This window comes from Bos indicus x Bos taurus, chromosome 12 (genome assembly GCF_003369695.1).
Source record: "Bos indicus x Bos taurus breed Angus x Brahman F1 hybrid chromosome 12, Bos_hybrid_MaternalHap_v2.0, whole genome shotgun sequence".
In the NCBI taxonomy this organism is placed as follows: Eukaryota; Metazoa; Chordata; class Mammalia; order Artiodactyla; family Bovidae; genus Bos; species Bos indicus x Bos taurus.
The window spans coordinates 13,457,802-13,476,117 of record NC_040087.1 but is presented as its reverse complement, the minus strand read 5'-3'; the positions used below and the strand labels follow the sequence as shown (position 1 = coordinate 13,476,117).

General features: G+C 42.7%; 1 protein-coding gene across 2 annotated transcripts in view; it reads left to right on the top strand.

Moving 5' to 3' along the window:
* ENOX1 (ecto-NOX disulfide-thiol exchanger 1) overlaps positions 1-18,316 on the top strand; it is a 343,215-nt gene that overhangs the window by 22,446 nt on the left and 302,453 nt on the right. The window contains exon 1 of one of the 2 annotated variants that reach the window (XM_027557160.1): positions 11,797-11,941. The exons of the other annotated variant lie outside the window; for it this stretch is intronic. Within the exon in view, the coding sequence (XP_027412961.1) occupies positions 11,854-11,941 (88 nt within the window). The 5' untranslated portion in view covers positions 11,797-11,853. Of the gene's footprint in view, positions 1-11,796; positions 11,942-18,316 lie in introns of those variants that run through there. 2 annotated transcript variants of the gene reach the window in all.

Genomic DNA, 18,316 nt, shown 5'->3' with positions numbered 1-18,316 from the left:
GTACTGGAGTGAGGTGCCATTGCCTTCTCCGATATATATAGCTATAATTGTTATATTACACTATATATATATATTTATATGTATATGCACACACACAGATACACATACATTTCCTCACTTTCTGCTGAGAGGGCCTGGGAGCAGTGATACCCCAGAAGCATCTAGCACACCCATACCCAGATACTAGTTTCTAAATATCATCTTCCATAAAAAAAAAAAAAAGACAAGGGATCTTTGGAAAAATGGCTGGTTCTGGAGCTATGGTAGTGAAAGTGCAATGTAAGACTGGATTATCTGGATTCCCTAAAACAGTAAAAGTGCTCAGAAAACAACAGGATGGGGGCCCCTCAGAAGAATGTGAGAGACAACCTAAAAACAGTCACCAGCAGCCAAAGCTGGAATAGTTTGTGCAATGGAATAGGTAATGTGGTGTTTATTGGATTATAATCTAAAATATAAATATGCATGAGTTCACTGTAATATAAAGGGTTGAACCAGTGAGTAATGACAGTAGGAGGAACAAATCTTCCTTGTAGAAGAATTCCAAATAATGTGGGTAGATACAGCCCCCTCCAGAAAGTGAAGCTTACCCTTGTCCGTCAGTGTGGCCCGGGGAGACCGGCTTCCAAATAAGAGTGTATGTGAAGAGGGAAAGTGGTGAGTTCACAGCAGAGAAACCCAACAAACACCACCTAGCCAAGTGTTCAAGGTTAGCGTGGCAATTGCCAAGACTTGTTGATGATATATGCCCCCTGATATGACAAAATGAAAAATGTACCTCGCCTCTGTGGTATTCTTCCCCAAACCCATAACCCTGGTCTAGTCATGAGGAAAACATCTGACAAACACAGAGTGAGAACAAAAATACCTGGCTCCTATTTCTTCAGACTGTCAAGGTCATGAGTTAACAAGGGAAAAAAACCGAAAAACTGTCACACATGAAAAGAGACGAAAGAGACACGGTGACTCAATGCAGTGTGATGTCTTGGCATGGACTATGGAACAGAGAAGGTACGCGTGTGGAAATACTGGTGAAATGTGATTGGAGCCCGGAGTTAACAGCGCTGTGCAAGGGCTGGCTTCTCGGCTGTGACAACTGAGCTGTCGTAACATGAAGAGGTTAATGTCAAGGGAAATTGGGTGAGGTGTTTAAGGGGAACTCTTTGTATTAGCTTTGCAACTGTTGTAAATCTCAAACTTTTCCAAACTCAAAACACATATTTTAAAAATTTAGAAGACCCGATAGGAGATAGACATTGGCCAAGCTACTGGAATTGAAGCAGAGTTTGAGGGCCTGGCGTCCTGACTGGCCAGCTGCTTCCTTACTCTTGACTCCTCCCCAGTCTGCCTCCCTCCCTTCCTGTGACCCGAGGGTCCCCCCGTCCTGTGTGTTGCAAACAACTGCCCCACAGAATGAAATGCCACATCCTGGACCTGTCTTCTGGGGCCCTGCACAGCCTCACCCTTGCCTGGCCTTCACCATCATCTGTTGACCTTCTGGTGGTGGTGGTTTAGTTGCTAAGTCCGTGTCCAACTCTTGCGACCCTATAGACTGTAGCCCACCAGGCTCCTGTGTCTATAGGATTTTCCAGGCAAGAATACTGGAGTGGGTTGCCATTTCTTTCTCTGGTTGACTTTCTGGCCTCTTGTATTTATTTCCTTCATATACTCTGAAGGCGATTTCTTTTTCTCATTCAGACCACAGCCTTCTTCTTGATTTTGCATATGCTTGCCTCTCATTTTCCAAGGCTTTTTTTTGCTCAAGCCTCTTCAGCCACAAAAACTCTTCATTTTGTACCCTTTTGACCTGGTCCTAAAATGCAGCTCCAGACTCACCTCCTCTCTGAAGTCTCCAAGGAAAGGGAAGGTACTCTGAAATGATTCCTACAAGAACATGTAGAAATTGGCTGTGTGCGTGCAGCTTTCCTCCAAGAGTTGACAGACTCCTTAAGGAACTGTCATTCATCCCTCTCTGTCTCTCTCTCTGCCAAATATCAAGCAGTACCTAGCACATAGTAGGTATTCAGTAAATATAGAATGGATGTATGAATGCAGAATGGATGGATGGATGAATAACAGCAAGTTTATTTAAAATAAAGGTATTTTTTGAAGTTTTATTTATTTGAATCTAGTTGTTATAAAGCTGCAATTCAACATTTTAGTCAGCAAGTTGATCCCAGTTTGCCAACTTAAAAAGAGAAGTGTTGGGTTTTCAAGAGTAAATAACAATGTGAATTCAACCAGTGCTTTGTGTTCATGCTAAGTCACTTTAGTCATGTCTGACTCTTTGCAAACCTGTGGACTGTAGCCCGCCAGGCTCTTCTATCTATGGGATTCTCCCAGCAAGAATACTGCAGTGGGTTTCCTTGCCCTCCCCCAGGGGATCTTCCTGACCCACGGCTCAAACCCACATCTCTTGTGTCTCCTGCATTGGCAGGAGGATTCTCTACCACTAGCACCTCCTGGGAAGTCCAATTCAATCAGTATGTATGTACAAAATGTTGCAGGTGGTTAGGTTTTATTCCTTTAAATCAGCAGTCCCTAACCTTTTTGGCACCAGAGACAGGTTTCATGGAACACAATCTTTCCACAGACGGGAGGGAGGTGGGGGATAGTTTGGGGATGATTCAAGCACATTATGTTTATCGAGTACTTTATTTCCTGCCTCAGATTCTCAGGCATCGGATCCCGGAGTTGGGGACCCCTGCTTTGAAATGAAAAATCTGCAGTGTGCTTACCTTTACTGTAAATGAAGTAGGTAGTGTAGTGTGCCTTTTCAGGCTGCTGGAGTTGTCAGTAAAGCATACATTTGTCTTCATTAGTCATTCCAAGGAGATGCTTTCTGATGCAGGTGGCCCAGCTATTCTCAGGCAGTTTAATTTCCCAATTACTATACCCATGGCTAAGAACAGATAGTGATTAGTTTCACATTTTGCTCACTGGGCAGCTTAATGTTCTTGTCACCTTACATTGAGTTTTAAATGTGCAAAGCGCAAGGAGTGTCAAATATTTTTCTCAGACTTGGTGGGTTGGCAGGGGGAGGGGGGCTCATTCCTAGCAACTTGAATTGCTTCTGGATACAGAAATTGAAGGGCCTGGTTGATTAATGAAAGAACAAGGTAATATGGCAGAAGTACATCCAGGAAGGTGATGTGTGTATATATGTGTGTGTACATTACCTTCCTTGATGTATCTTTTCATCCTTTAGATGTCTCTTTTTCTTTTCTTTCACAGAGCCACCACTTCCTGGTCTGTGCAATCAGAGTGCTAGTTTGATGGCTTAGATTACTACCATTCAAGGAAACACAGGATGGGAGGATGTTATTTACAAAAGATCATTCAACTTTAGTAATTTCCTTCTTTGAATATTCTCAGGCATAACAGGCTCCCCAAAACACAGAATGAGATACATCATTTTTAACCTAATGGATATTCACCACCTTATATTTTGGACAGTTTTGCTCCAGCTTGACTTACTAATGCCTTCTTTCTAAAATTTGGGGCAGAAAGGTAGAAAAGTTTCCTTTGGAGAAAACCAAAACCACACTGGCACTTTCCCCTGCTGTTCTTTTGCTTAATAGCCTGGGAGGGAAGTTGACTCATTTGTGGAGACTTAACCCAGTGCCATTATTAGCAGAAAAGATTATTTAACGTTATAAGGAGGCATGGGGAAATGTCAGGCACACAGCATCCCAAACATAAACTTTATTTGCTGTCCTCTGGAAGAATTTGTTTGCGTATAATGTTGTTCACACCACTGATAACAGAAAATGTATTTAATAACTACTCAGAATTAATATGCTATAGTATGCATGGCTGCCTAATTTAATTTATCTCTGATTAAGCCTATTATGTTTGAGATCACTTTACAGAAGAGATTTTTTTTTTTTTTTGCCAGCTGTAAGCTTATTTGAATTGTAATATAAGTTAATAATGTGTGAAATAACCAGTGGTGCCTACTTCTAAATGTTCTTCTTGCCAGCTGACTTCCTGGGATGATGCAGACCCAGATCGTTTATTGGCATTTAGTTACTGTCTTGCCCGAAGACCAGATATTGGAATATCTGGTTTTCTAGGTTGAAAACATCTTAGTTTTCTAAGATGAAAACTAACTATTTTAGGGGGCAGGGACAAATTCAAGTGGTACTTGAATTCTGAAATCCAGAGAGAAAGCCATTGCATTAGAAAAGTGGTTGAAAATCAGTGATTGACCATCACATGATGTAAAAGTCAACACATAACTTTTGGACGATTTTTGTCCTGAATATATTCCTTCAACATTAGATAGTCATGCGATCGTGTAGAGTGGGAACCTCAAGGCTTTGGCGATGCTCTGGGCAGCTTTTGCCTTGATGCCTGGGTAATTAGGTCTCTTCTGTGGGCCCAGCGTGAGAGAGGGAAGGACCCTGTACCGTATGAGGCTGCTGTTCTGTGGCTTGTTCTCTGAATTATATGCCAAGCTTGTCTTTTTGCTTCAGCTGAACCAGCTGTTTCATCTGCCAGTTTAATTCTTCTTTTCGATGTCAAGAGTGGTTATCTCCAAAAAAAAAAAAAAAAAGTGACTGAGCTCATTATGTCTCTTTGCTCAGCAGTTGGCTTCATATAGTTCGCATTTCTCAGAATATGAACTTTATTATTTGTGTATATATTTAAATTTGGTAGTCTGATTGCATCGTACCCACTTCCTCCTTGGAAGGTCTTTGCTTCTTTTTAAAATTAATTAATTTGGCTGCGTCGGGACTCAGTTGTGGCACGTGGGATCCTCATTGCAGGATGCGGGACCCTTCACTGTGGTGCACAGACTCTGGTTGCAGCACTGGGTCTCTGGAGTGCAGGGGGCAGAGCATATGGGCTCAGTAGTTGTGGTTCCCAGGAAGGCTTAGTTGCTCCGCAGCTCATGGGATCTTAGTTACTGGACCAGGGATCAAACCCATGTTCCCTGCATTGCAAGACAGATTCCTAATTGCTGGACCACCAGGGAAGTCCCAGGCCTTTTCTAATTAGAATGCTAGCCAGTCCTCCAAGGCCTTCTTCAAGTCCTACCTCCTCTGTGCAGAATTCCTGACCATCTCAGGCTACAGCCATTTCCTTCTTTGAGTCTCCTCTGTGAGGTCATTTGCTTTATCATCTAGTCACCTTTTCCTGTGTGAGCTCCCTGAAGGCAGAAACCTTGGGTTTGAAATCACTGTAGCCCCACAGTACCTACCTAAAACATTTTCCTGTGCAAAAAAAAAAAAAAAAAGCAAAAAACGAAACTCAGTGGATGGTGGTGATTGATAATCAGAATGAAAACACAAGGGAGAAACATATCATGAACCCTAGTAGTGTTAGTCGCTCAGTCGTGTCCGACTCTTTGCCACCCCACGGACTGTAGCCCTCCAGGTTCCTCTGTCCGTGGGATTCTCCAGGCAGGAATACTGGAGTGGGTTGCCATTCCCTTCTCCAGAGGATCTTCCCCACCCAGGGATTGAATCCGGGTCTCCTGCATTGCAGGCAGATTCTTTACCGTTTGAGCTACATTTAAAGTCGGTTTGTGGTTCTCATTTGTTTTAAATGTGAAGTGGAAACGTGCATGCAATCTTTTAAAAGTCAGAGATAATAAAGTAGCTTTCTCCTTGCTTTTGAATGACTCTTGCTAGACCTGTAGTTTGAATCCCAGAATGGATGCCAAGCAGTGTTTCTTCGCCCTGGATAACATTAGAATAAGCTCTGAAATTTTAGACATCTATGCTGATGACCAGGGCTAAACTTCAGTTCAGGTAAGTCAGGGAATGGTATCATTACAAAAAAAAAAAAAGCTTACCAGATGATTTTAGTGAGAAGCCAAGACTGAGAACCACTGGTGTAAGGGAAAGGGAAAGGTCATTAAATGTGCTCCTCTATCTGCTGTTAGATGGCGTTCTACAGCTGGTTAGTGATGAAAGAAGGGTGCTTCTAATGAGAGGATTAACGTGGCAGCTTTCTGATGCAGGCAGCCTTTGCCACTTGCAATCCTCCTCTCAAGCTACCAACAAAGGTGGCCCACAGTCTTCATTTGTCAGGGGCTTGTGCTGGTTTGGGGCTCCCCTGGTGGCTCTGGAGGTAAAGAGTCTGCAACACAGCAGACCTGGGTTTGGTCCCTAGGTTGGGAAGATCCCCTGGAGATGGGAACGGCAGCCCACTCCAGTTTTCTTGCCTAGAGAAATCTATGGACAGAGGAATACAGAAAGCCCTACACAAAAACCTCTCAGGTGGTCACTCTACTACTAAAGCTCAGCATTTGGATCCTACAGAACTGATGAACTTTATTTTGACAGAGTTGATTAACCTCCTCTTGAGAAGAAGGAAATGTATTTTGGGGGTGGGAATAGAGTATTCAATGAAAATATAGACATAATTAGAACCTTAGCAGTCTTGAGGGGTGGGAGACATATCAAGAGAGAATGAAAAAAAACATTGCAACAGGTTTTGATAGAATTCTTGCAATTAAGGTGAAACTGGGAGAGGGGAGCTTCATTGTATTGGGGATTGGCCCAAAAGTTCGTTTGAGGTTTTCTTTTCATCTTACAGAAAAACCCAAATGAATTTTTGTCCAGCCCAGTGGCTAACTAAAGAACATTGAAATATTTGTTCACTTTTATCTCCACTACGTAGCAGAATTAAAAATGATTTTTTAACGTAAGAAGGCATGAAATGGAAACCCCAAATGTGTAAATATAATCAGCTAAATTATAAGCTACTTGAGGTTAGTTATTTTTAAAAGAAAACAAAGACTTACTGAAGGCTCCATGGAAAGTTACAGAGCATCTGGCTCCTGGCTCTTTTCTCTGGTAAGGTTCTTGGGCCTCCTTCCTACTAAATGCTTCCATTCCCAGCAAACGGCACTGTCTTTTCCTTTTAGATAAAAATGAATGTTGGTAGATTGATAGAAAAAGTGAACATATTTTTCTACTAGAAATACCTTAATTGTTTGAATTGGTAATTGTACCTGAAAGTATATTCATCTTGAATACCGATTTGAGGTGTATTCTGGAATAATGGTACAGTCCTGCCGTGTAAGGATTAATTTATCCCACAGTTATTTTCCATTCCGGTCATGTTGATCACTGAGCAGCCAGTCCAATTACTCCACGGTTGATTCATTTCATTCACCGTCTGCCAAAATCGCCAGATGTGTCCCAGTAATATGTCTATCTTCATAACCAAATTAAATCCACTGACTTGGCAGCAGTTCAACCAATGCTTTGGTGATCACCTGCCCAAGACATGGATGGTGCCATAGCTAAAATGTTAAACTAAGAAATAGCTGGTTTCACTGAAATTATGAAAGATATTTTTTTCTCCCACTCTAAAAGTTATATGCTGCTATAGGAGAAAGCACCAATAAATAAAGCTCCCGACACATCACATTTATCCTTTTTTTCCTTAACCAAACATTTAGGTGAAGTAGTAAAACTCAGAGAAACATATTTTAGGATGAGAAACTGCAGATCAGCTCATCCATCCTTTCTAGAATATGCTAATACGTAGTACCTGGGTGGGGAGGGGAAATGTGGAAAGGATTTGTAGGCTGTCCCTGGTGGCTCAGATGGTAAAGCATCTGCCTGCAATGCAGGAGACCCCGGTTCAGTCCCTGGGTCAGGAAGATTCCCTGAAGAAGGAAATGCAACCTACTCTAGCATTCTTGCCTAGGAAATCGATGGGCAGAGGAGCCTAGCAGACTACACCCATGGAGTCACAAAGAGTCAGACACATGGAGTGACTAACACTTTCAGATTTGTAATATTCCAGGTAAAAGAAAATCAAGCTGCTGCCGTAAATGGGGGAGGGGACAGGCATGACATGAAGAGTCATATTCCAAAATTATCCAACCACAGAACTCTTCATTGTGAGTATCTGGAGGGACTTCATCCAACTTCCTAATTTTGTAGATAGATAAACTACAAAAAGGTTAAGGAACTGACCCAAAATAAAGTAATTTTCTTCCAGGCCTTCTCCCTACCCCCACTTTCACACAGCCTTCCCTCGTTGCCTGTAAGTACTCCCCCCTTGCTTTTCCGTGACTGACAAGCTGCTTCCCGTTGACCAGCCTGCCAGTGATCTGGGGCTTCCCTGGTGGCGCTCGTGGTAAAGAACCTGAATTTTTCAAGAGTCAAGGTTTCAATATCTTCTCATGTTCTGATTTTAATAGATTTAATTTATTGAACACCTATAATATGTCAAGTTCTTTATATGCATTTTATGATTTCATCCATGTAACAGCCTGAAAAATGGATAATAGTATGTCCATTTTCCTCTTGGAGAGATTATTTAGCTCCCTAAAGGTCCAGGAGTTGGTGATGGACAGGGGGGCCTGGTGTGCTGCGATTCATGGGGTCGCAAAGAGTCGGACATGACTGAGCAACTGAACTGAACTGAACTGAAAGGTCAGACATTCAGTAAGTAGAAGTGAAATTGAAAACAAGGTCAATCTGACTACAGAGTTTTTCATCTTATCAAACTCAGAGATGGAGATGTGGTTTCAGCTACATTAGGATCATTCTTGTTGACAACGTGAATACCTCTTTAAAAACTAATTGGCCCATAGTTGAGTATAGCAGAGAGTAGAAAGAATTGCATATTACTTTGCCAACAAAGGTCCGTCTAGTCAAGGCTATGGTTTTTCCAGTGGTCATGTATGGATGTGAGAGTTGGACTATAAATAAAACTGAGCACCGAAGAATTGATGCTTTTGAACTGTGGTGTTGGAGAAGACTCTGGAGAGTCCCTTGGACTGCAAGGAGATCCAACCAGTCCATCCTAGAGGAGATCAGTCCTGGGTGTTCATTGGAAGGACTGATGTTGAAGCTGAAACTCCAGTACTTTGGCTACCTGATGCGAAGAGCTAACTCATTTGAGAAGACTCTGATGCTGGGAGGGATTGGGGGCAGGAGGAGAAGGGGACGACAGAGGATGAGATGGCTGGATGGCATCACCAACTCAATGGACATGGGTTTGGGTAGACTCCAGGAGTTGATGATGGATAGGGAGGCCTGGCATACTGTGATTCATGGGGTCACAAAGAATCAGATACAACTGAGCGACTGAAATGAACTGAAGTAGAGAAATTTGTAGGAAATGTACTTAGGAAAATAAAAATACATTGAAGTAATATATTAAAAGAACAACCAGCAAGCTGTCTTAAGGGGGATGAGGTGAGGAATACCTACATATATACATTAATATACATATGTATGTGTATGTACATATACATTTAGGCAATAAAAGGGTGAGTACATAATTGGAAGGTGATCTCACAACTATTTGCAAGAATCTCATATGTATATAGTTTCTAGCTGGATAATGGTGATTTTTTTATATGAATTCTGAAGGCAAGTTGTTGGATGAGTAACCGGAGTTTCACAGCTAACATTGGGTGGTAGGAGTTAAGCAACTGCCTTCCAAGTGAGTGCTCATTTAGTTATCTTAAAGTCAGGTTGTTTTCTGCTGTCTCCCTTCTTATTTAATAAACTTACATAGCTTTTCTTAAAATAGTATTTGTTGGACCAGCCCCCTTACTGTTCTGTTTTTAAATCATTTTCTTGATGTCTGTTTCTTTTTTCCTCCCTGCTTCCCTCCATCTCTCCCTTCATCTCTCCCTCCTCCCTTTCCACCTCCCTCCTCTCCTTCCTTCCTTCTTATTTGAAAATGGATGTGGCATCTACTTCAAATTGACCTTTGGTCCAAACTTCTAGAACCAGGATAATGATGAGATGCTGTAAAGATAAATTTGTAAGAGTCCAGCTCACTTTGAACTTGTACTCTGTAGAAAATCACTGAGAATTAAAATGATTTTGACAATACCCTACCTGAAAGTAGTTGTTAGGTAGTTAGCAATTGGTTTAGGGTAACACCTAAGGTTCTCTGGATAAACTGTCTAGACTAGGCTGACGTACATAGTAAGTACATAGATGACAAAGTAAAATTCATAAGACTGGGAGCTTGTGGTTCTGTCAGATTGAACACATGCATTTAAATCTTCTTATTGCAAAAATCTCCCTAAAATTTTGGCAAAGAATAAGAAAAAAAATACTATACAGAGATAGAGACTGAGAGAGAGCAGAGAAGCAGGTGGTACTAAACAGGAGATATGAGCAAACTTTGGGAAGCTGGCCCTGTGATGGGGGCACTGGTGAGGGGTCCCAAGAGAAGCCTGCAAATCTATTCTGCAGGATCCTGGGGAGGCTTAGAATGGGCATGTGGGTGAGCCTGGAGGAGGCTGACAGCGGTTGCAGAGTGATCAATAATACTTGGTGAAAGAGTGCACACGCGAACTTGGCCCTGTTCCTCTCCCACCCTCACAAAGCCGCTCCCAAACCTGTGTCCCTGATGGAGGCTTGGGGCGTAGTCTTGGGCTCCGAGATGCTCCACACTCAGAAAACTGAAGCCTAGGATAGAGAGGGGAAACCAGGGGAATTCAATGCAACCCCGTAGAGTGAACAGGTAGATGAGACCCGCCCGGACTGTCCTACAGCTGAGCCCTGAGAGCATTTGTAGCTACGACAGGCTCCGTAGACAGGAGATTAAAGGATTCTTATCTAGAGAAACTAAATGACCGGACTGGCATTTGGAGTCCCACCCAGTTACCTCGGGGGACGCCTGCCGGATAAGCGTACTGGCCCCCAGTCAGTGTTTCCAATTCATTGTGTGAGGACTCAGCGTCCCTAAATATAAATAAATTCTTTGTATTACTTATGTATAATACATATGATGACTATCACATATAGATGTGAGTATGGCTCCCTATAGAAAATACAGAATAAAATATTGAGATCAAAATAGAAATGGGTTAGAGGGTTTGGGGAAAATATTGACAATTCAAGAAGCAAAAGAAGAGCTTTTAAAAACCTGTAGTATCTTCAGAAAGATGGGAGACAATATGACATCCATGAAATAAAAGGTAAATTCTATGAAAAAAAGAAACAATCAGAAAATGAGAAAAAGATCTTGGAAATTAAACTCATAGTTAAAAACAAAATTATTCAGAGATGTAAAAGGTCATGTCATGCAAAGTTTCTAGAAAGTAAATTAACAGGCAGCAGTTATAGCAGGGTAGGGGAAAGAAGGTAAAAAATGGATTGGATCAGCCCACCAGCTTCAGCATTTTACCTTAGCTATTCCCCAAAGGAAAGATAGAAAAAAAAAAATGATGTATTATATCAAAGAATAATACAGGAAAAATTTCAAACCAGAATAGGAATTTCCAGTTTTAAAGGGGAGAAAGTACCCAGAACAATGGATAAGTAAAGAAGTTTCATTAAGGTTCTTTACTCTGAGGTTTCAGCATCCCAGGGACTTAAAAGATTCCTAAACCTTCCAGCGAAACAAACCAGGTCACAGATGAAAGGTCAAGAGAACAAGTGGCCTTCAGACTTCTCAACCGCAGCCCTGGACGCTAGAAGACAGTGAAACTCAGCCTTCAGAGTTCTAAAGGGAAATGAATTTTACTTAGAATTAAGCCTCATTGGAAAAGACTTTGATGGTGGGAGGGATTGGGGGCAGGAGGAGAAGGGGACGACAGAGGATGAGATGGCTGGATGGCATCACTGACTCGATGGACGTGAGTCTGAGTGAACTCCGGGAGTTGGTGATGGACAGGGAGGCCGGGCGTGCTACGATTCATGGGGTCGCAAAGAGTCGGACACGACTGAGTGACTGAACTGAACTGAACTGAGAAAACTTAATAAGCAGGCAAGCGTGAGAGTAGAAGTTAAGACGTTTTTCAGACACACAAGAAAGGTCTCAACAAATTTACCTCCCGTGTACCTTTTCTCAGGAAGCTACTAGAGAATGAGCTCCACAAAAATGAGGCTGTAAACCAAGAAAGAGGCAACCATGGGATCCAGGAGGCGGGGGACCCAGCACAGGCGAGAGGCACAGGGATTTCGCCAGATGGTGTTAAAAAGAAGCCCCAGGACAACAGGTGGGCAGCTGGCCTGGGGAACCACTAGCCTGGACGGACTGAATGGGAGGCCTGTGGAGGGACAAACAGGTCTGAGAGGGTCACTGATGGAGTTGCTCACGTCAGAAAGGGTGGTAGTAGGGCTTTTATAGTTCCTCTGCAAAGTTGAGGGCCGTTAGTAATAAATACACACGAAGAGGAAGAAGAAAGACAGCACAAATGAAAGAGATGGAATAAGCTAGGAAGTGTGTTCTTGTAGGGCGTGACTTAAAAGTGAACGATATTGCATGGCATAACAATGCAAACAAAGAATATTGATTTAACCCCAGATTCCAGTTTAGCCAACTGGAAAGATGAGAGAAGAATGCTCTTTGGAAGGTGGTGATGGTATAAGAGTGTCGAGTGTTCCTCATTTTACAGAGTAGTAAGACATTAGGTAAGCTCTACAAATGATCATTTAAGAAATATCAGTGTACATGTATCACTTAAATATATGGAATCAGATATCAGAATTGAAAGTTAAAAGTGGTGTCCTTTTCCACGACAGGATTCAACCTCCTTGAGGTGGGGAGGGCTGGGTTAGATTTACTGGTTAGGCTTCCTGCCCTGGGCCAGCCCATAGGTATAACCATACTGAAAGGAACCAGTTGAGGCAAAAGTCTTACCTGTATCAGAGGCTGCTTGCTTAGGCAAAGCATCATCTTTCATAATAAAAGCAAACCAGACTCTGTGGGAGAAGTTGAGGGTGGGATGATTTGAGAGAATAGCATTGAAACGTGTATATTATCATATGTGAAACAGATCGCCAGTCCAGGTTCAATGCATGAGACAGGGTGCTCGGGGCTGGTGCACTGGGATGACCCAGAGGGATGGGATGGGGAGGGAGGTGGGAGGGGAGTTCAGGACGGGGACACGTGTATACCCATGGCTGATTCATGTCAGTGTATGGCAAAAACCACTACAATATTGTAAAGTAATTAGCCTCCAATTAAAATAAATAAATAAATAAATAAATAAAAGTAAACCACACACAAAAGTGGTTTCGGAGGAGAAGGAGGGCGGCAGGGACAAGTGGGGTGGGGGGCTGATTTGGGTTCTAGGCCTCTTATACCCTGCTTGCCTTTTTAAGCTCTAGGCATATGTGACTTTGAAAGGTTTTAAGTTGGTTTTTAAATCTACTGGAATCAGAAACAGAGGCTATGAAAACAAAGCACACAGTACCCCTCTCCCAGAAAAATTAAACACAGTGCAAGAAGAGGTCGGTGGTGCTTTTCTCGATCTCTTTCAGGACTCGTTTATCTATCTCATGTCTAACAACAAAATAGGGGCCTGAGAACTGTCTTCCAGTCTCACTCCAGCCGACACCTCCTGTCATCTGCAGCCACCCCCATATTCTGTGTTTAAACTCTACTGGGCCACTTCCTGTTCCCTCTATAATGCCTGTATTTTCCCTCACCTCAGCCTTTGCTTATATAATTGGTGCAGTGGTAAATAATTCACCTGCCAATGCAGGAGACAGTGGGTTCAATCCTTGGGTCAGGAAGATCCTTGGAGGAGGAAATGAAAACTCACTCCAGTATTCTTGCCTAAAAAATTCCATGGACAAAGGATCCTAGCGGGCTGCAGTCCATGGGGTCACAAAAATATAAAACATAGTTATATTCACCTTCCTTTCATATCTATCCCCCCCAAGACACATACACATCCCTTCCCCAAATCCCCTGGTTCCACCTGCATCTCTTCCTGTTTGTATCTCAGCCAGGACCCCCTCTCTGGATCACAGCATCCTCCTCTTTTCTTTAATTCCTCTTGCTTTATCCTTGGCACCACTGACCACACATGGCTTTCAGTCAGTCCTTTTTTTTTTTTTTTTTTTTCCCTTGTCGAGTCTATTCAGAGTTAGCAGGTAGCAAGGGTAGGAACCATATTGCACAGATATTTATTCCTCTTCCAGAGGCTGGCAGAGTGCGGACATAATACAGGTACTGCCTCAGATAATAATTAAATGAATAAATGAATCTTCCATTACATTTGAAATCTGTTCAGTCATATGGCCCGATGCTAAACATCTGTATCTGTATAAATAAATATTACTGGAAGGAAAGGAATTTATGTGCCTTTTTGTTTTAAGGAAGCTGATGTGTTTTCTCCTGAAAGAGGAAGATCATACTCAGAGCCCAGAGGGTTAGCTGCTCCCTAAAACTTTTGCTTGTGTTTCCTTTGTGGAGAATGTGGAAAAGTGTCGCCCAGGGGGTTTATATTTGACTCTCCAGGGATTATAGGGTAGCTTGGAATTGAGCAAAACATCAGTAGAATGTTGCCTTGGTCTCAGGGTAGAGAAGCTTTTAGATATCTCCCTGTACGTGGTGGATATAGCCCTGTCTAAGATGTAGCATAAAAGGATAAAGCGCTAATATAAAGCAGTGCGTGGGTGCTCAATCCATTTAGTTGTGTCCGACTCTGTGCGACTGTATAGACTGTAGCCTGCCAGGCTTCTCTGCCCGTAGCATTCCTCAGGCAAGGCAAGAATACCAGAGTGGGTTGCCAGGCCCTCCTCCAGGAGATTTTCTCAACCCAGGGATCAAACCTATGTCTTTTATGTCTCCTGCATTGGCAGGCAGGTTCTTTACCATTAGGGCTACCTGGGAAACCAATATGAAGCAGATTTTCAGGAAATAGTCAGTAATAACACAGTCATCTGGTTGACCAGGCACTAGGATTTCCAACCCCAGCTTTGCACCTAATTGCTCTTTCTACTCCATCAGGCTTTACACCACACTGCTCACATCTCCTTATAACCACTCAGATGATCCCCTAACAAATTAAATCACAAGATGAATGTAAAATGTTTCCTTTGTGAAGATAACAGAATATGCCCATCTGTGTTATGGTGTATGTGAACAGCAGAGTAACTATGAAGCCATTAGCAAGAATGAGGTAGATCTCTATATTCTGATACAGCAAGGGCTTTAATATATATTGCTAAAGGGGAAAAGTAAATGTGGAATAAGTTGGCCTTCTTCATGTCTACTCAGATACCATCTTTTCCATGAAGCCCTCCTTAACCACTCCATTTATAGTTGCAAACACGTGCCCTCCACTGCTGGCTTTTTCTTCATTACCAGTTATTCCCATTTGACATAATGTGTATTTGTTTGTGATGTAGCTTACCCACTCGAATGTCAGGTGATGAGGGATGTTGCATGTTTTATTTACTGCTTCTCCCCCTGGAAAAATAAATGACTGGAATGAATGAATTTGTGTGGGAAAGCTGATTATTTGCATAGGAGGTTACTATTTGCATAGAATTTCTAGAAACGGACAGAGAGGTAACAGTAGTTCTCTCTATACAACATAGGGCACGTGGGAGGAAGGCAGACTCTTACTGTTTCTGTCTTCACCGTGGACGTGCATCACTTTCTAAAATAAAGACACAAGTGTAATAGAGAATCCATCTAAAATGTTTCTCCACTGGCTATAGTAAAATATAAGTTATTTAGTCAGCACTGTTTATTTCTGGTCCTGAGATAATGGACACCAGTCAGAATTTCTCTTCTTTCCAGAAGTCAAGTTGTATATGGACCAGCATTCAAGTCCACAGTCTATATTTTATGAAGCCTTTACCAACAGAGACTTTTTATTTTCCATCACAGAAACCATCTGTACTTAGGTTGTGGTGAGGAAAAATTGGGTTTCTAGGTCAGATGTATTTATATCTTCTGAGTCTCAGCTAACTGACCTGTGGCAGGTTACTTAACCATCCTGAGTCTTAGTTCCCTTCCCTATGATATTGGGATAATTCTTCTTAAAAGCAAAGGATATTGTCCAAGCAAAACAAGGTGAAATGTGTGTATTCAGGGCCTCGCGGTATCTAGTGCAAAGCAGGGCTCAGTAAATGTTAAGTTCTTCTGTTTTCCCTGCAGAAGCTGACCCAGGAATATTCTTATCCCTAATGACTCAAAGCATCATCAAGGTCCCAGCATCACTGAGGATTTTATTAGAAATGCAAAGTTTCAAGTCCCAGTTGATCCAATGAATCAGAATTAGATGTTGCCATTTAACAAAATACCCAAGTGATTCCTAGGCACAATAAAGTTTGAGAAGCTCTGTTTTTATGTTTCTTATAGCAGTGTTCCAGACAGGCTCGTATTAGTCTTGTTTTTTATGTTCGGTATTTTGTGAGATGTATTTTGAGGTCTCAGAGTCTTCCAGATGCCGGGGAGGCACTGCTCTTACCCAGAGTTAGCTAATTCCTGGGGCTTCCCTTGTGGCTCAGCTGGTAAAGAATCCACCTCCAATCTGGGAGACCTGGGTTTGATCCCTGGGTTGGGAAGATCCCCTGGAGAAGGGAAAGGCTACCCACTCCAGTATTCTGGCCTGGAGAATCCCATGGACTGTATAGTCCATGGGGTCACAAAGAGTTGCACACAACTGAGCGACTTCCACACACTCACACAGAGATAGCAAACAGCTTGCCTGGGATCACACCATTGGTTTGCAGGTGAACCAGTCCTGAGGCTGTGTCACACCTGCCCCTTTTTATCAGGCTCTTGTTATCCAGAGCACTATCCCCCTGCCCCAGATTATACCAGGGCCAGCTGCTGGACAGTCGTCCCAGTGCCTTAGAACACGCTGAAAATATTGAAGCTGCCGAATTCAGAACCTTCTTACCTTGCAGAAACCACAGGAGAGACTTTTGTCCACACTTTCCCCTTATTTCCTCTGCTCGTGGGCTATCCTGGTGCCTCTCCACGTGGCCTTGCCCGTGCGTGGCCCGTTGTGGCACTGCACACCCCTCCTCTTGGGAACTATAGGCAACAAACTGTCTTTTCAGTGACACGTGTCTCCCAATCTGCTAGCCGTGTCATTGTTCAGTCACCAAGTCATGTCCGACTCTTTGCAACCCCATGGAACTGTAGCCTGCCTGGCTTCTCTGTCCATGGGATTTCCCAGGCAAGAATCCTGGAGTGAGTTGCCTTTTCCTTTTCCAGGGGATCTTCCCGACCCAGGGATCTAACCCACATCTCCTGCATTGGTGGGCGGGCTCTTTACCACCGAGCCGCCTGGGCAACCACAGCCCTGGATACGTTTGAAAACAAGCCGCCCCCATGAAGCTTTCTTTCCTAGTGAAGTGCCACCTGCCAGTCCTGCCCATTCACCTTGGCACCTGGAGTTTCATTTAGAGAAGTGGTGAAGGGTACACAGCAGAGCCAGGCGTTCTGGTGGGCATGGCTAACAGGCTGAAACACAGGCAGACTCTTAAGCCACCTCGTCAGGCTGAACTTACTTTTAAATAAAGACGATCAAGGAGAGCCGTGAACAGGGTTGTAAATCTGCTTAACGCAGTCTGACTGCATTGAATGCCAGTAATGCTCCTTAAGCATAAGCTTTGCATACTCCAGAAACTGCTATTACAAATGCTTAGGCCCTCCAAGATAATGGAACCATTTGAATCGAAACACACTTATTTACAGTAGTCTGAGACATCCAGGAAACAAGTGAAAACCGGCCACCCACATCCATTCATTTCTTCGCTGTGGTTTCTTAATACCGTGTGTATGTTTTAGGTAGAGATCACTCCTACCAGGGAGTGGCTTTCAGGTCACCCAGCAGCTTCCCTCGCCACATTTGCATTTACCTCTTGGGCTTCCCTGGTGTCTCAATGGTAAAGAATTCACCTGCCAATGCAGGAGTCACAGGAGACACAGGTTCAATTCCTGGGTTGGGAAGATTCCCTAGAGAAGGAAATGGCAACCCACCCCAGTATTCTTGCCTGGGAAATCCTATGGACAGAGGAGCTTGGCGGGCTACAGTCCATGGGGTCGCAAAGAGTTGGACATAACTGAAACGACTTGAGTTTTTCTTATTCCTTTTTCTTCTCTTCTGCTTTGAAAAGAATCTTGATGTATGGAAGTGAGCTAACTGAAGCTGAAGTTCATAGAAGCAAATATTAAAAGAGTATAAAAGGGATTTTTCTCCCTAAGACTCAAAGAAAAAAATACAGTAAGGAATATCTATTTCAGAAATATTCCACATATGTTAGGTAAGATGATGAGAATGGAAGATAATAACTTCATGGTAGCTTTTCCCTTATGAAAATTTTTGCTACAGTTTTATTAAGGAAATAGGATTTGGTTAGCAGCTTTTAATTAGAAATATTAGATAAGGAAAATTTTCATTATTTTATGACTATCAGTTGTGCTTCCATAAAAAAATAAACCCTTGTCACTGACCACTCCCACACACACACAAGGTGATGGGTATGTTAACTGCTTTATTGTGGTCATTTCACAATATAATGTGTGTTGATTAAAAAAAATTAATAATAAATCTAAGAAAGAAGTGTAAATTTTATTCAAGCCAACCTGGGGATTATAACCTGAAAGACAGTTGAGA